This window comes from Phymastichus coffea, unplaced genomic scaffold (genome assembly GCF_024137745.1).
Source record: "Phymastichus coffea isolate CEN01 unplaced genomic scaffold, Cenicafe_Pcof_1.1 PCOF00207, whole genome shotgun sequence".
Lineage (NCBI taxonomy): Eukaryota > Metazoa > Arthropoda > Insecta > Hymenoptera > Eulophidae > Phymastichus > Phymastichus coffea.
Window position 1 is genome coordinate 145,308 of NW_026707018.1, and position 17,893 is coordinate 163,200.

The window sequence follows — 17,893 nt, forward strand, 5'->3', positions numbered from 1 at the left end:
ACTTATTTTTCTTTCTTTTCTCCTGTTTTCTCATTTATGTTATATTTATTCAATAAACTTTTAAACGATCAATTATTTAAGAACATTAAATTAACAAAAGTTTTTTTCATTGTAATGTAATCAACGTAGAAAAGTAAATAGCTATCAATCATGAAAAAAAAACTAATGTAGTTATTTCATATTTTTAATCAATAAGGTAACCAACAATGAAAATACTACACGTTAATCTTTTAAATGAAACTAGAACTTCAATGAATTTTCTCTTCTAAGAGGCTTTCTACATATAAGGAGACATCGGACGTTGGATAACGGACATATCGGACATTTACTGTACATATCAAGATTATCAAGTTAAAAAACAAATGATTTGTTTTGCATCTGGATATGTCCGTGATTGCGCAGGATACGAGCACAATGATAAAAAATACAAATCTACTATATTAACATTATTAATACAATGATGTATCATTCGACTATCATTTTTCACCATGGTAAACGTTTGATGACCGATATCCAATGTCTTCTTATGTAAAAAGTCCCTTAATCCATTTTTTATGTGGTGACACAATTTCAAATGAGAGTAGTTGCTGGCAGTTACCAACGTTTGGACTTGCACGAGCCAACATGATAGAGCGAAATTCAAAACAAACGGTGTATATGCTGATGTGGGTGGAAATTGTCAGTTATATTACTGAGATGAGGACGTTATCTTCGCTAAAATTTTGATAACCCCGTGTGGTTAAGTAAAAATCGAATGTTAAAGTAGTACTTAGAAAAAAATGGCACCTCCGCCAGTTGTCACCGGGATTTCTCCGAAGGAAGGACCACCAGGTACTCGGATTACCATTCGAGGGGAGTTTCTTGGCACCAGAGCGCAGGATCTTATAGGTTAGTGCAAATTGTTATTTTTAATTTTTACAAGGATATTACGCAATTGCATTACCAAAAGTCTTTTGTAACTTTTTTAGTTCTTATCTAAGTTTTCCAGCTGATTGTAAATATATCTTTATTTATCACCTTTCTTAAAAAGTTGCTCACAGTTTTGTAAAAAAACTTTTAGAAACTTAATTAATTATCGATTTTCCTTTCAATGTTTTTGTGAAATATTATTTTGGACCTACATAAACTTTATAATACTTTAATTTAATAGTTCATTTGAATTTTCACCTCCAAATTAATTTTAACATTTCATTTTTTTATTCTATATAATTAATCAAAATATTTATTTATATTTCGCAAAAGTTTGAAAGACTTCTTATTTAAAAAATATTTGCAGGTCTGAAAATATGTGAATGCGAATGTTTACTATCAGCAGAATGGAAGTCACAAAACAAAATAATTGCAAGATCTGGGCCATGCAAAGGCAGAGGTGACATAATAGTAACAACTCAAAGTGGTGGACAAGGTACATCAACAGTTCAGTTCAGAGGATATCATGAAACTATTGGTCCTATGAAAGAATCTGCAGTATGGGTTGAAGAGGCACCTGTTTTAAGTTTTGTTTGGGGTAGGAGAGCATTATCACCAACCAATTATCAACAAGAAGATCCATTAGGTCTTAGTGTAGAGGGAAATGAGTAGGTTATCTTTTTGAAATATTTTAATATGTATAATAGTATAATTGAGAAATTTCTCTTGAAATTTTATATATATGTTTTCTTAGAAAAAAGTTTCCAGAGGATGAACTAATTGAACATTTTGGTGAAGCTAGTGGGGAACTTACTAGTGACAAATTTCATCCAGGCATGTTTCTGCTACAACACCATCACGCAACTACATTTGATGATCTCAAAGCAGGTTTGTCTTACTTACAGAGAAAAGTCAACTCTCAAAAAGAAGGTCAACTGTCATTTTTAAAGGTATAAAATATTCAAGTATTTACATATGTATAAATTATGAATCAATAAATATAGTTATAAAACAACAAAATGTATCTATAGGCAAATGTTGGATCTGTGATGGAACAATTAGAAACAATTATGCTGTTAAAAGAACAATTTGAAGCAGATTTGAAAAATTATGGTGAAAATCCAATGGAAAAATTAGAAGCTGCCATTAAACAATCTATGTTAGAAGCTAATAAATTGTTTGACGACGTTTTGGCCAGAAGAGATAGAGCAGATGCAACAAGAAATGCATTATCAGTCATGCAGAGGTATAAATTTCTGTTTTGCATGCCTGTCAACATCGAGAAAAATATGAAGAATGGAAACTATGATCTTGTGATTAATGATTATGCTCGTGTTAAAAATTTGTTTAAAAATACTGATGTAGATATTTTTAAAAAAGTGCTTAGAGAGATTGAATATAGAATAGAGACCCTACGAGAAGTTCTGAGAAAAAAATTAGAGGAGCCATGCTCTTTAGAGGAACAAAAGAAAATTATTAGACATCTCATTAATCTTGAAGCTGAAGGAGATCCAGCTTGGGATGCTATAGGTAAATTATTATTGTATTTTTATATTCAAGTTGATTGTGGATTTAAAAATACTAATATTCAATTTTAGTTTCCCATGCAAATCACTTGGAAAAAAGTATAAAAGCTTCTACGAATGAATATTTAGATAATGAAAATAGAGATGACAATTATAGAGGTGGAACAGTTATAAAATCTAATGCTTCGACTCCGATGTCTATAAAACAATTCAAGCTGACAAGGGCTGATGAAAACAATGCTCCTTTTAGAGTTCAGTGTATAGAAGAATTGTGTGAAATAGTTATGGAGCAGTTGCCTGATCTGTGGAGATTAGGTCAAAGCTACTTTACAGGACAATTACATGTTGCTGTAGATACTGAAAAACAAGGACCATTTAAAGTAAGTACACGAATTATCTAAATAACGTTTTTTTTATTTATATTATGCTTCAAAAGATTATTTCTTTATAGAGTTTGGTACTTTCAAGTATCCAACATGCTGTTGATGCCATGAACGCTACTTGTGATTCGGAGTTGGACGCTTCTTGGCTTTTGCAAAATCTTAAATGCATAAGGCATATGTACGCTTCACTCATCCATTTAGACTTACCAAGTGACGCATTAGATTTATTTGAAAATTTTATTTTTGACTTGAGGTACAGTATTAAATTTAAATTAAAGTATGTTTAATTTATAATGCAAGATAAAATGACATTAAACTCTGTTTCTGTGATTTTTTTTTCAGATTACAATGTTTACTGGGCCTTTTTAAGGAAACAGCCGATAACGTAATAATGCTGAATCGCAAAGAAACGTGGAATATTGAGTACACTGACGATGAAGAAGGAATAACTTTATTGGTTCGTATGAACCATATTTGATTAAAGTAATCACATTATAACTCATATTATTAATTTTTTTATTACTTCAAAATAGCCATCAATGTTCGAAGATATGGTAGAAGACGTAGTGAAATTAGGGCGCGAAACAGCAATGACTTGTGGACCAAGAGAATCTCCTCTACTCGCGGATTTTAATCAACAGTCTATGTACCATGAAGCCGTTAAATCATTGTTTTCTTCGTTTGCTCGATGTTTGCAGCAATTGGCCTTCAGTGGTAGTGAAGATACTTTTGACGACGAAGTCACGACGGTTTCGCAGCTCACAGGTTCACCTGCAGCTTATAGAATCAGGGATAGCAAAATGCACGGCCCAGTGAGTGTTGGGCAAAACTTTTAAGTTTGTACCTTATAGATAATTTGAATTAGCCTGATGATGGATATTTACTTTTCTAGACTTGGGAGCAGTGCCTTCTAATATCGTTGAGCAACATTCGCTATACACTAAAAGTGGTACTACCGCGAATCGAAGAAAATCTGAAAACTCATGGTTATCCTGATCTGTCGTCTGCTATTGGTTATAAGTCTGACTGGACGCAGTTAGAAACTTTGGATAATGCAGTATTAGAAGCTTATTTAGAACGTCGCTGTGATCCGCTTGTAGGGACGATTGAGCCAAATATGTATGTAGGAAATCTGGATTGGACGATCGATCTTTTGCCTACGCACGTGAAACCTTATGCTCAAGAGATTTTAGATAATTTAATAACTGTTCATGCAGAGGTAATTTTTATCATTGATTTATTGCTATCGAAAAATGAGACTAGAGAGGAATACATTTTTTTTACTACTTAAGGTCCGTCGGATCTCGCCACGCTTACTGCAGAGAGTTTTGTCGCACATGATTGAAACTATTTCCGAAGAATTAGCAAGATTGATCACTTGCGTAAACGGTCGATTCAGTTCTGCTGGTATCATACAAGCAAGAACGGATATATTTTTCTTGAAGAAGGCTTTAAATAGTTATTGCACTCCAAAAGCGAGGTAAGTTAATCAACAGAAGTTGTGAAAATAGAAATAGAATTCAAGTAATATAAAATACATTTACTTTTTTTAGAAATTTTTTTGAAGAAGCCTCAAAAGCCATACCACAGCCAGCAAGTCAAGGTGATGCTGAAAGAATCGAAATACTCTTAACCAAAGTTAATTCGCGAATGCGACTTCAATTATCTTGTTTGATAACCGATGCGGATTCCAATGTTGATAACGTAGAATACGGCTCCGACGATTCTATGACTGTGTAGTCTGGTTCTACGGCAGTCTTGCTATGTGAATTGTACAATTTCTATGAATGGCAATATGTTATTTCCAATTTATATAAATATAAGATTATTTTATATTGTTAAAATGTACTAAAAACGTGCAGGAAGGTTCATATTTATTTTATAAATAAAAGTGTTACTTTTTCTAAAATTGTAAGTATTACGTTTTATACTTTTATAGTAATCATTGTTTTTCTACGTGAACTTTTAATATATTAACGTTATAGGATGTCAATTTTTTATTTTCGTAGTTTGCTCGTTGAAATTGTAAATAAACTTTAGATGAGAAGAGATAACTTCAAGTCAATTTTACTATCGTATAAAAAAATAAACTTTTCTTAATGACTGCAGAAACTTCGTAATTTCATCTATATCGAGTTCACAAAGTCATAAATTTAACATGCGTAAGTTTTTACAAACTAATAGCAGTATTACTGCGTCTATCGAGGAAATTCTTAAGACATATTTCGATCTATCGATTGTCATACCGATCAGAAGTCTAACTGTACTGAATTGGAGATTTGGAACAGCACAGAATTGGAAGGTTATTTAAATTATCACTAACTGTAGACATAGACAAGAAGCGTTAAACGAGCTCCGAGTTGAAACAACTATTATAATATATTACGATATTGCTGGATATACCAATAGAAAAGCAAATGCAGTTTTATTTTTACAATTAAAACCATTCATCAAAACTTAACAATATTGATACTAACGATCAACAAAACAGTGCTTCATAACAATATTAATTAAGGTTTTTCACGGTGCATTGCTTCCGAAAATTCTATCGTGCCTGCATATCCGTTCAGCGTGACAGTGTCACCTGCAATGCAAAAATAACTCTTCAATAGCCATCCTTTTTTCTTAAAGGAAAAAGCTAATATTACCAGTTGTAAAGATCCTCGTGGCATTTTCAGCACTAACTATACATGGTAAGCCATATTCCCTAGCAACTACGGCACCATGGCTAATCAGACCACCAAGTTCGGTGACGACACCTGCGAGCAATGGGAAATACGGACTCCAGCCGATGTCGGTTGCCTGAGTTATAAGAATATCTCCGGATCGAATAAGTGCTGCTTCTTTAAGGCTTAAAGCCACACAAGCTCGACCTGTTGCCACACCGTTACACACCGAGGTCCCTTGAATACGGGCTCCGCCACTAAATGTTGACAGTTTCGTTAGCTGTGACCAAAATTAAATAATTTTCTAGTTAGTTGAATGGTCAAACGTCATATATAATTAATAACGATAAAATCCGGATGAAGATATGATTTCGGTACAAATAAAATTAGACCAACCTTGATAGGTTTTGGCATTCCATAACTAATTTCATTATATTTGTATTTTTGCAGCTTAGGTCTGAGCTTTCTGCGTCTCACAGCCTTTCTTATTAAGCTAGGACAAGGAGTGCGAACGATCTTGGCAAGCTCTTCGCGCGTGAGGAAAAATACGAGTTCTTGTTCGGGTAGAGTGCCTTCTTGCACGAGCATTTCCGCCAATTTACGATAACCCATACGCATTATATGCACCAATTCAATTAGAAGGCACTTGGTGTGCTCTCTCTGTGAAACTGTGCGTCGCATCCATGGTAGCAACATCGCCATCACCCACCGTGTGCTCGACTTACGAGGTGTTTTGAGAAGAGCTACTGTTTCTCTCGGGCTGAGCTCACTGGTTTTAGTGTTGTTGTCGGTAGGGGAATCTAACATCGACTGTATAAGACAGAAATATTATCACTTTCCAAGGACAACCACTTTCATCTGTATCATTTACCTGGACGATTAACAGAAACTTTTCGGGTTTCATACCCCAAGTTTCCGTGATGAGTTCGAACTCTTCGATTCCTCGATGGCCATGGATTTCGATGAATTTCTGGACTTGGTTGTGAACTTTCGGGCAGTGGGTTAGTAGCCAGGAAAGTGCTTCCGAGGGATTGACTTGTTTAAAGTCCTCGCTCAAATCGTTCTCCTTGATTGTCTGCGTTATCTGTTTGAGTGTCAATGGCACTTGCGCGCTGTGAGCCATCGCTCGAATCAGTGAATTGCATTGTTTTTTAGTCATTGCGTATACTACTCACCTAATAACGTCGCTACACGAGCCAAGCAACACAGCGATATCTGAGTAGTGCTCCATCGAAAGTTGCTCATTGCCCTCGGAGAGTATCGACAGCATTAATACTTGACTGAAGACACTGCACCTGGTGGTATGGGTATGAAGCATTGTAAGGTTAACGTGCTCAGACATTATGTCACCCAACAGTTTATGTAATTGGTTGGCTGATAGGCCTGGCATCGTTTTTGAAATCATTCTACATCGTTCGATGGTCTCGTTGGCTTGTCTGACAGCTCGCGAGTTATTCCAAAGATCGGCACCCATTTCACACAGAAGTTTTAGTCGATCTCGTTTTCCCGCAGGACCACCGTTTCGCTTTAATCCTAATTCATTGAGTTCCGGCGTAATCACAGTGTGACCGCACACCGCGATTTCCATCACTTTACTACCGAGCGTTATCCTCTCCTCAACGTATCGCAAGAAAAACTGCACAATTTTTACACGTGTGTAGAGTTTTGAGATAAAATGTTTTTTTTTCAAATAAATGAGTAATCATACTCACATTCGCATAATTAAGAAAGCATTTGGAATTAACAATAAACATGCCATGTTTATAGTTATCGCTCATAAGACGCCTTTCTATACTACTTTCTACGGAAATGTTAAGAGCGTGAATAATAGTACTAATGGTCAAGGGCGTCGCAACCATTGGTAAAACTTCGCCTACATTAGCGAGAGTCAGAATATCGCTATCACTTGGGACACCTCCACCTAGTCAAAAAACAAGGCATTCCTTATGTCGCCCCGCTACTTCAGCTCCAAAATTCGTACCTAACTCGTGTATAAGCTCAAATTCTGTCCAAGCGTCCAATGCAGTCACAGGTCTGCACTGCAACAAGTAGATCTGGCCTTTTGAGACAGCCCATTCAATATCTCGCGGTGCATTGTACAACTTATCAAGCATCACTCCGATCTCAGCCAGTTTCAAAGACAATTCGTCGTTAATCGATAGCTTGGATTTTGCACTTTCGGACACGTCTGCGTGAACTGTACCACCGATGTCGCTATTTACAGTAACCTTTCGTGATTTTTTCCCAATCGTCGATGACTTGATGGTCAGTGAATTCTTCTTGTCTCGCTGGACGATTATCGTGTCTGGATCTGCGAGGGCGGACACAACACTCTGAAAAAACAGCGTGAGAGATATTCAGATAAAGTTAAACTTATTGAAAATTGAGCGAGTACCTCTCCCAAACCGTAATTCGAGGTAATTAATATTTCTTTGGGATTTCCGGTGATTGGATGCCTCGTGAACATTACTCCGGCAGCCTCTGCATCGACCATTTGTTGCACACAAACACCCATCGACGCTTTTATCGGAAGTCCATGCTGTCGCCTGTGCTGGTACATAATATCACGGCAATAAAAAAGTTTTTAAAATAAGAACAAAAGTTTTCTTCATTCTAGATGGTCTTCATTGGTCTTCATCCGAATTTAGTGAAAGGAAAAAAAAGTGACTCGATTTCAAAACTATATCGAATTGCAAATATATTTAAAAGTATAGTCGTTCCGTATTTTTTAAATGTTTTTACTCAAAATAACAGATGCTCAAAATAAAATTGCTGACCTGTATTCGACACTTTGATGAGTATACAGACTAGCCCAGCAGTGAGTGACGTACATAATGGCTTTGTCGACACTTTCGATACCAAGATACGTCGAGTTTTGTCCAGCTGCAGACGTGTCATCACTGTCTTCACCCACCGCGCTTGATCTCACCGCGTATGTAGACTTGGAATCTAACATTTCAAATGTTCTTAAAATTTCAGCTTGGACTGCGTGCAGCATCGGAGTACTTTGCAATACAGCTATCACTCTGTAAAATGAGATATATAGTCACCTCCATAGATTTTTACAATTATTTATTTTTATTTCAACGTACTTCTGAGTGCGTTCTTTTGTATCTCCTGCTTTTTCCTCACAACAAACTTTGACGAATTCGTCAATCGTTTCCGTCAAGTTTGCGTGACATTTGATATGCGCATCTAGTGCATTTGTTGTTATGCAAAATCCTTTGGGTACTATAAACTATATATAGAATTCACGATATCGGTCGATGTATGTTGAGCAAATATATTCGTTACAGTTTTGAATGATACCTTTGTGGTTTCGATTGCAGTAAGTTCAGCAAGTGATGCTCCCTTACCACCGACCAGACATTCATTCCGACACCGTTGATCCTCGAAAAGTAGTGTATAGACTTGTTTATCAGCAGCTGGCTTGCTCGTTAGAGTTAATTTTTTGGGAGAGGGAATATTTATAGGACACGGTCCGACAAATGGCTCACATAATTGTATCATTCCGACACCTACAATAATTTTACATATAACGTAGGATATAACAGCACTATTGCATGTACGATTCTGTACCAGAAATATTATTCAGCTTTAATTCGAATCGGCAAAAAATATACTGAGAATCCCAAGGAGAGCCGCCGTAAAAAGTTTTTAGGGTTTCCCTGTGTAATTTAATGAGTGCTTCGTATTTTCTTTTGCCAGCTACAAGTAAATCAGCTTATGAAAAGTTCTATATATTTAATTGAGAGTTTGTTTATTAAAATGACCCACCTGAAAATTGAAATGAGTATTCGTCAAATCCGTTATTGTAACGATTCATGAATTCGTCAACATCAAAATTCATCGATTGGATGGGATGTAAATTATCCTCGTGATTTTTCACATGACCTAAACGTATACTAAAACAGTAGCACGTGCAATCAACATTATTAAATATCATTCAAAAATGAATTTATTACTAGTTTACTTTTTAACGTCATCCTTAAGATTGCTCAATCGCAAATGGAATGAAATTCCCAAGGTGTCAGTACCCGTGATACAAAAGTTTCTTTCAAAATAGATAGCATCAAATTTTCCCCATTGAGAAGTTCTCATTCCTCGCAAATATAGCTGCCTGATAGACGAATCTTCGAATGTTACTTGAGCCATTATCGAACCATATTGGTCGATTTGATCGACGTCCAATTTGTTGCTAAAATAAGTTTATGATAAAAAAGCATTGACAGCTAGAACTGTTAAAAAATCCTCACAGAAAATCGTTCCATTTTGATTTTTTCCAAGAACTATGTGCTAATGTTTCGGTTAATAAATTTGTACTCCAATACTCCTTCTGAAAATACGGCTTGGTATTTGCGATGAAGCTGTACAAAAATGAGTCCAAAACATCTTATAACCGCCTTTTTCGGTGACGCAGGTATGTTAAATATCATCGACTTACATGCAATTCAAACGTATGTGTTGAACGTCAACATCGATATCACAATTAATATCCTTTCGATTACCCAATCTAAGAAGCCCGTTAAATAAAATTCGCGTGCGTTTTGTCGACTGCAGCACGTGTATTTTTAAATCAGTAGCCGACCAAGTTGAGTTTTCTATGTCACTTATGACTGTATTAGGGTGATCTATAATGTTTTATTTCAGTAAGCCGGATTTGCATACATTAATGCAAAATTTTAACAGCTCACCAGGTAATTCATAAGTGCGCCCATCGTCCAGCCTTAAAAAAAGTACCAGCTCACTGGGCTTTTTTAGCCGATGATTAATTCTAATAAACAAGTGATTATGCCTCTGGTCTGTTCCGTAATAGCTTATAATGTTTGTGTCCTGGAAAATGATATTTTTGGCACCATTTAACGCAGTATACTCGAAAAGAAAACGAAAAAAATATTAAACTCACGTGTTTCAGATCAGAGACGTCATCAATAAGCGTTCTCATCATACTACTGGAAGAAGAAGTTGCTCTTGACGCGACCTTCTGCCTCATTAAAATCCATTGGAAAGCCAATTGCCGCCTCAATGCGAACAGCCAACCTTCATAGCACGAACAGCGTAACAATTCTCCGGTTATTATAATAGATATATTTATGCCAACAGCTTAATGATTTTATCTGTACGCGCATCAATTAAAATCGTATCAATCAAAAAAGCTATTGCTTACCAAAGCAATCAAGGCATAGGAAGGTGAATTTATAATTAATCTAATTAGATGATGTTTGATGAACAGGCAGTTAGATTGTAGGAAAAAAAACAAGCAAATAATAAATTATGAATCTAAGTAATTTTTAGTTTCGCGTCTCCAGCATGATTCTATTGTAGAGAGACGAAATTAAGACGATAACAAAAAGGTATTTCCGGACACTGTCGTTCATTTTGAATAATGTTATTTTCACTTTATTAAAGCAAATGAACTATATAATGAGTTTTTTCGAGTCAATTTTACACAACTGAAACATGCTATTTGGCTATATATCAATGTATAAACAGTCACCGATGATATTTATCTAGTGAATTCAAAATAAGTTTATTTTATGTGATATAATGTTCCCGAAAAAAATATCCGGTTCTTATTTGTACATATATGTTACCATCATAAATTATCATTCGAGATAAAGAATGATTAATGGCTATTGTCCTCACTGCATGACCAGGTGAATTGCAAGCGATAATCTCGGAATGATCTCGACTTGAAGCATATAATGATAAGATTAGCGCTTTATTTATCCATACCTGATCCATTGCGGCTCTCGCATAGCCATGTGAAAAACCAGAGAGTCGTTAAGAAAAGCGCGAAAATTTTAAGACTTTCGTAAATCCACTCCATAATAGCGGTCACTCGTTCATCACATTATCATTATTCTCCAAGATAAGTTATTGCCTTCTAAAGAAATTGCATCATGTTAAGTGATCAAGTATATCAATTTATCTCTTCGACCATGATTATTTTGTAAGATTCCAAAGAACGTTCGCTTGGCGCGGATATACACAACTCTGTTCTTTAACTTACAATTATACTCAATTGGAATGGAAACGCCAAGGCTATGCTACGTAATACAAAGGCTTATATTTTGCCGAGAGGTGCTGTTTTTTACACATTATCAATGAACTTATTCAAATATTACTCCCCATTTTTATCTCGGTACTCAAACACGCGCTACTTAAACATATCGTTTGTTGATAATAAAAAAATTGATAGTTTTCCTCTGCAGCGAATCCTTGTATTTGGATGAGATACAAGTTATTTTCGATGTGTGTGTGTGTGCGTGCGTGTGTGTGCGTGTGTGTGTGTGCGCGCGTGTATGTATGGGTGTGAGGGTGTGTGTATGTGTATGCGTGTGTGTGCGTGTATAATGAGACTAGTCTGACAAGTTTTTTTTATGAGCGTACTAAAGAATAGGTTGAAGATCGAAAGAAGAGCATGCAACTTGTTCTTGTGAACTCGTCATCTCGAGTTTCAATGATTTCTAAATTCATATGCATTCTTAAACATCAACAGGCAAAGTTTACCTTTATGAACGTAATTAATTTTCAGTGATCCACGAATCGCTTTGAAATTTCCCAGATGTGAAACACTAGAAAACACAAATGTTTACCCGCTTGACTTTTCCTCCACGCTGATACTTGTCGTACACGATTTGTTTTATTTCTTTTTTCTTCTCGTTGTACACAGAAATCCAAACTGCTCCAAGATTGACTATCTGACTGACTCGTGCACGCTGGACTGACGTTTATAGTTCGACTGGACGCTCGGGTTTGCGGGAGCGCGATAAAGAAGCTCCTTTCTTCGTGAATGAGAAAAAGATTGACGATTGATCGTCCTTAACTGAAACTTAGTTGATTATACGTGAGCAACAGATCGATCATGATGACAATCGCCGACCGTGTGTATATGATTGACTTAGCCATTTTCTTTGTTGGAAATTATTGATCTAGATGTTTATTTATCAAAATCGATTATGTTTGCTGAAATTTACGATGTTTATTATCAAAGTAGTCATTCTCGTTACAATATTGGATGGATAACTTAGTGCACAAGTCAGTAATAGTATATTTTGTCAATTCTACGTATACATATGAGCTCTATGCAAATATAACAGTAGCAAAAGCTTTCAATTAGTTAATATCGCGTTTTTGAAATAAGAATTGAGTCCTCTTTCAACCAAGTATCGCAATTTATTATGTTAATGATTATATAAATTCATAGTATATATTTTATATTTTACAATAGTAATATAGATAAGCTAACGCGTTCAAATTTGACTTAGTGAAATCTTAGATTCCATTATGAAAAATATTTCCGTAATGTAGAGTACTATTCTAGTTCAAAATCTTCGCGCTACCAATAATTAGCAATGATCAGCGCCAACTTCACAACTGACAACCGACTCGATCCACCGCCACTAGCCAGTTCACGTAGTAAGGAAAAAAGCGCTGTTGGCGTGACTGCATTCTGGAAGCGAGACAGAGAAAGAAAAAAGAAAAGCGATACCTATAGCGTGGCTAGAGCAACAACGCGGCCCGGGAAGAAAATTTTCGCGCGTGCCATCCCCTTTGGAGATACTGTACAATACAAAGCATGCGTCAAACTTAACCTCGTCGTCTGCCCTCCTCGTCATTGCACGACTGTGTGTGCAGAACAGAGTAAATAATGGCTAAGACAAGTGTCAGCGGCGATCTGCTGCAGCAAGCCTTTCAGCAGGTGATCGACGAGGACGAGTCACCGCCTGACCTTATGAACATCCTTGGTAATTCCGACGACGATAACCAAGTGATACAACTCAGTGCCGAACAGGCAGCAGCACTTGGTATCACATTTAAAATCGTCGACGAGCCTCAGGAAGTAGAGCAGCAGCAAAGTCTCGTTGAAAATGATTCTCAGAGGATCATCTCCGAGCTCACACAGAGCGGACTATTTAGGCCTAGCAATGAGGATGGAGTTGACTTTGAGTGGACTGTACAGGAGACGTATGTGAAGGCTTTTCATTGTTTTGACTATTATAGTGATGTGTAGCTTTATCCATTTCTATATGCTTTGATCAATGATTCAACAAAAGCTATTACATTGGTATAATTTTATTGTGTTGATCAATAAGTAGCACACCTATTCTTTTTAGTTGTGCTTCTTGTAACTTATGATTATTTGTTTAATTTACTCTCGTTCAAAGCATTTCAATTTACAAAACTGGACCTATTTTCAATGCTACCTGCCATTATTCATTTGCATAAGATAAAATTAACTTATATGTTGTTATTATTCTCATGCACTAATAATAATGTTATTTTTCCAGTGAACCACAAGATATTTATCAAGATGAAACGATTAATGCTAATAATGTATCAGTCAATGATAACCTAAATCAATGTCAGAATAATACAACTTCTCAAGATCTGAATAATATTCAAGCTCAGATTCAATCCAATGAACAGAATAATTTTGGGCAACAAGATTTTATAAGAACTACCATATCACAATGTAACGGAAACGATTTACAAAATACAGTTCAATTGAATATACCTCAAAGCACTTTGCAGACAAATGTTTCAGAAACTCAAGCACAGATTTTACAAAGGTATCCTATTATTCTTCCTTCATCCCAGTTGATTTTCAAACCAGCACAGACAGTTCTTACTCCGGTTAAAAGTATTAGGATATTATCAAATAATAGCTCTAAGACACAGACATCACAGAATTCATTATTATTACCGAAAACTAATGTAATAAATACCATATCACCACAAATAATTAAGGCTATGCCAGTTGGAACACATTTCATGAGCACAGCAAATAACATATCAATGCAAATGTTGAATACATCTAGAATAATCCCCAAAACATGTGATAGTAGTAATAGTAATAAGTTAATCAATGAGCCACACAATACAATAAACATTGGTAATATATCTACATTAGGTCACAATATGGTAAGTTTATGTTTTATTTAATGTTTGATTTATAAACCTAGTGTATTTTATTTTAAAATGTATCATGCTTATGACAATATTCAATTCCAGATTCGTCAGTCTTCTGTACAAAAGTCTGTCCCAGCACAAATACAACAAAAGACCAATCTCCAGCAGTATTTTGGCCCTATTTTGAAAACAAATTGTAATATTGTTGCATCCAAAAATACTTTGCTTCACAGTAATACAATTAAACATACTGTTTCAAATCCACTATTGAAGTCTATTCAATGTCCAGCACAGTCATTCAAAACTACAAATGTAAAAAGTCCATTAATAGCAAAGAATTCAAACACTCCAATTATATTCAGAACAACACCAGTTATGAAGCATGATAATGCTAGGTTAATAACTGAATCAAGCTCAACTACTAAATTGCAGACTGTTTCAAGCCCTGTGTCACTTTTGAAGCCACAAACCAAAGTTGCAAATAATAGTTTGACTACACAGAATATTGTAAATGTATTACAATCTACACAGAAAACTCCACTAGTAAAGCTAGTACAATCTTCTGAAGGATTGAAACCGCTAGTTACTGCAAAACTGAAACAAAATGTCAATTCTCTTATGAAAGCAATGAAAAAGAAGCCTATTTCTCAAAATCCTATTAGCTTAAAATCAGATGCACCTGATCCAAGCAAGCCTTTAGGTTCTAGTGAAAATCCCATCCAAATAGTGCAACAAGGGAATTCATATCACAGGTAATAAATTTTAATATACATCAACTTTACTTGATACTCTATCAATTCATCTTTCACATTGTTTATCCATGGAAATTGTTTATCCATGGTCACATTTTAGCAAATTTCATTGGTTTTATTCATTTATAATGTCACTTTTTTTAATGATAGAAAAGTTTTTCCAATTTTAATTAAAATATATAGAGTCTATGTTTTTTTGAGCTCAAATGGTAAGACAGAGTCATTTATTTTAAAAAAAACTGTCGATGCTATGAAGTTACACTTGAACGAATTCAAACAAAAGAAATACGAATTTGAATTTCTTTTCCAGTATGCAGCGTTTATCACAAGCTCAACTGAAACACATAGCTCAACTGCTGCAGCAACGCAAAGAAGAGACAAACAGTAGTAACGAAAAAGTTGTGTATCGACTGGTATTTCCTGACGATATTGACTCGAAAATGAAAAATTCAAATTCGTTACTCAAAAATAAAGCTGGGAAACGCGGTAGGCCTAAGAAAAGTGCAATAAAAACCTCTATTTCCCAAAACAAACTTTCGACGGAAGAGGAACACGACGATTCAAAGGTATTATCTTTTAAACAGTTTTCAATTTTTATCCGATTAAAATCAATATAAATTCAATTATAATAATATTGATTTTTTTACTTGTAGGACGAGCGAAAAAAAATAGTGGCCCGAACAAGGTCAGGCCGACTGTCCCGACCGCCTCGCCACATGGTACGTGATTACAAGCATCTGCATCACTTAGACTTTACACAGCCAGACTTGGATGATTCTGACGGAGGTTATAGCGATTACAATACAAATGGAAGTGGTAAAACCGAGGAAGAAGATGGCAGTCAGAGAACAGAATTGTTGGCCGGTCTTGAGATGCCCAAACGAAAGATTTCCGACCATTTTAGGTGCCCTACGTGCAACAAAATTTATCTGGGCAGGACGCGCATGTCCAGGCACTTTGAAATGCACCCCGATCACGGGAGTCCGGATCAGTTGCCACCGCCTACTCCCGATCCTGAGTTGAAGGTTTGTCATGATTAAAGTTGCTTACATTATTTACAAATTGTTTTGGATTCTAATTCTCAATTACAATTTTCCCGTTTTATTTTACAGACACCTGCATTGGATACACTCAAACGAAAAGGCAAAAAGCGGGGGCCTTGGGCTTACGTGACACCCGAAGCGAAATCCGAGCGTCGTCAACAAAAACTACAAGAAGCAATTTCGGTATGTGAAGGATCAGAAATAGTGAAAATTGCAGGCAAACCAGTGGCTAACTCACTCTCGCTCTATGATTTACTTCTCCTCAAATCCGATAACAATGTCCATACGTTCTTGTCCGAGATCAAAGAGTTTATCGATAGGATACGTGAAAAGTCGAGAAGTATTTTCTCTCCTGCCAATCACGAGAGCACTTTGACCAATGACGTGATAGATCTCAGCGAAGATGCACTCTGCGAAACTCTGAACATGAGATCTGGATTTTACCAAGTTAACGAAACATTGTCATTTGAAGAATCAGAGACCAATGTTGGTGAAACTTTTGACATTGATAATGGTATGGAGCCACCACTTAAAAGACAAAAGACTGATGATATTTTGGAAGAAGGTAATTGTATTAGATATTAGTGTTAATATTTCGTTGAAAACAAAAAATGTAGATATGTAATTTATATTTTATACTTTATGCTTCTTTTTGTTTTTGAAGGTAAAGAAAATATAGAAGAAAGGTTATCGAGTGGTTTCTCAGAAAGCTCAGATCTTAGCGTGTCGGAGTTCCTTAATGATCGTCGAAACGATCCATCTGCTAACTGTCCAGAAGTATTGAGCGCTCTAACTCTCGTACCAAGAAATAATTGTTCGAATTCACTTAACGATGTAACGAAGGTGAATAACGTATCGAAGGTCTTGAACAGCGGCGCTGAGGTTCAGACAACAGACAATCCTGGATTCCAAAAATTGAGTATCAACGTTGCATCAAACAATAGCTCAAGCTTCTTAAAAGAAGGCGAGTTTACAAAGTTAGGGGATAGTTTAGATTCCAGTTGCACCGACGTGTTCACGAAACTCAATGGCAGCTACGAGCAAGCAAAAATGGATAATATGCAGAACACGTTTATCAAATTAGAGCCAACAGAAGATGGGTTTATCAAGTTGGGCAATGGTATGCTCAACTCTTTCCATCAAGAGATGGAAGATTTTGGAAAGATACAGAGTAATGGTTTCCACTTTATATCTGCTAGTTCTACCGATAGTTTCAATGAAGGATTCAGAAAGTTAATCCCAAAAAAAATGGATTCTAACGAAGAAGAGCTTAAATCTGATGACAGTAATCATCACGAGAATACTATTCAGATAACGACAAACTGCAGCAACCATAGTCCGGATTCAAATATTTTCGATGGCTCACATAATTTGGATATATCGAAAATGGAAAATTACGACCACATCACACACTTGGACATTCTGAACAGTAGTTCTGGCATTGATAAGAATCTCATGATCGATGAGAAACTTGTTGAACACTTACATCTTGTTGACAGTTCTAATATCGATGATATTGTCTCGGAAAGATTAAAGAGTATTTTACCGGAGAATTTACTTGAAAGTAATTTGTTAAATGGCAATAGTCATCTGGATGCTGATCTTGACTTTGACGAGTTGAGCGAAGAATTCAATAGAAACACTAGGAGTTGATAATAGCGGTCCACAATTCTACTTTCGTTAGGAAAGGTAAAGTTC

The 17,893-nt window shown here is 35.8% G+C and overlaps 3 protein-coding genes across 3 annotated transcripts; 2 read left to right on the forward strand and 1 right to left on the reverse strand.

Annotated features, from left to right (window-relative positions):
* The first annotated feature begins 703 nt into the window (after positions 1–703).
* LOC131673973 (exocyst complex component 2) lies at positions 704–4,573 on the forward strand. Its single transcript, XM_058952383.1, has 11 exons — positions 704–888; positions 1,277–1,577; positions 1,664–1,859; positions 1,941–2,439; positions 2,508–2,815; positions 2,887–3,071; positions 3,161–3,275; positions 3,352–3,630; positions 3,711–4,037; positions 4,111–4,298; positions 4,372–4,573. Exons 1-11 carry the CDS (start codon positions 780–782, stop codon positions 4,556–4,558), a joined length of 2,694 nt encoding a protein of 897 aa, XP_058808366.1. The 5' UTR covers positions 704–779; the 3' UTR covers positions 4,559–4,573.
* Positions 4,574–5,179: 606 nt separating this feature from the next.
* On the reverse strand, positions 5,180–12,342 carry LOC131673972 (uncharacterized). The gene is made up of 19 exons (XM_058952382.1): positions 11,221–12,342; positions 10,391–10,524; positions 10,179–10,317; positions 9,929–10,115; positions 9,741–9,851; positions 9,458–9,682; positions 9,262–9,389; positions 9,064–9,192; positions 8,794–9,002; positions 8,577–8,722; positions 8,262–8,510; positions 7,880–8,030; positions 7,466–7,817; positions 7,197–7,405; positions 6,660–7,120; positions 6,356–6,596; positions 5,881–6,294; positions 5,467–5,764; positions 5,180–5,402 (listed from the first exon to the last, which is right to left on the reverse strand). Exons 1-19 carry the CDS (start codon positions 11,312–11,314, stop codon positions 5,329–5,331), a joined length of 3,951 nt encoding a protein of 1,316 aa, XP_058808365.1. The 5' UTR covers positions 11,315–12,342; the 3' UTR covers positions 5,180–5,328.
* Positions 12,343–12,625: 283 nt separating this feature from the next.
* On the forward strand, positions 12,626–17,850 carry LOC131673977 (uncharacterized). The gene is made up of 7 exons (XM_058952387.1): positions 12,626–13,455; positions 13,779–14,412; positions 14,503–15,152; positions 15,463–15,718; positions 15,806–16,177; positions 16,265–16,760; positions 16,860–17,850. Exons 1-7 carry the CDS (start codon positions 13,139–13,141, stop codon positions 17,846–17,848), a joined length of 3,714 nt encoding a protein of 1,237 aa, XP_058808370.1. The 5' UTR covers positions 12,626–13,138; the 3' UTR covers positions 17,849–17,850.
* The last annotated feature ends 43 nt before the right edge of the window (positions 17,851–17,893 follow it).

What these genes read in the sequence shown, in the direction of transcription:
- LOC131673972 (XM_058952382.1), bottom strand. Translation starts at nt 11,314, where the DNA reads ATGGAGTGGATTTACGAAAGTCTTAAAATTTTCGCGCTTTTCTTAACG. An exon ending in CGAATTACGGTTTGGGAGAG is followed by an intron (nt 7,818 to 7,879) that starts GTACTCGCTCAA and finishes CTGTTTTTTCAG; the next exon opens with AGTGTTGTGTCCGCCCTCGC. An exon ending in AGTTTCTGTTAATCGTCCAG is followed by an intron (nt 6,295 to 6,355) that starts GTAAATGATACA and finishes TGTCTTATACAG; the next exon opens with TCGATGTTAGATTCCCCTAC.
- LOC131673973 (XM_058952383.1), top strand. Translation starts at nt 780, where the DNA reads ATGGCACCTCCGCCAGTTGTCACCGGGATTTCTCCGAAGGAAGGACCA. An exon ending in GTCAACTGTCATTTTTAAAG is followed by an intron (nt 1,860 to 1,940) that starts GTATAAAATATT and finishes ATGTATCTATAG; the next exon opens with GCAAATGTTGGATCTGTGAT. An exon ending in ATAGCAAAATGCACGGCCCA is followed by an intron (nt 3,631 to 3,710) that starts GTGAGTGTTGGG and finishes TTACTTTTCTAG; the next exon opens with ACTTGGGAGCAGTGCCTTCT.
- LOC131673977 (XM_058952387.1), top strand. Translation starts at nt 13,139, where the DNA reads ATGGCTAAGACAAGTGTCAGCGGCGATCTGCTGCAGCAAGCCTTTCAG. An exon ending in CAAGGGAATTCATATCACAG is followed by an intron (nt 15,153 to 15,462) that starts GTAATAAATTTT and finishes TTTCTTTTCCAG; the next exon opens with TATGCAGCGTTTATCACAAG. An exon ending in TGATGATATTTTGGAAGAAG is followed by an intron (nt 16,761 to 16,859) that starts GTAATTGTATTA and finishes TTGTTTTTGAAG; the next exon opens with GTAAAGAAAATATAGAAGAA.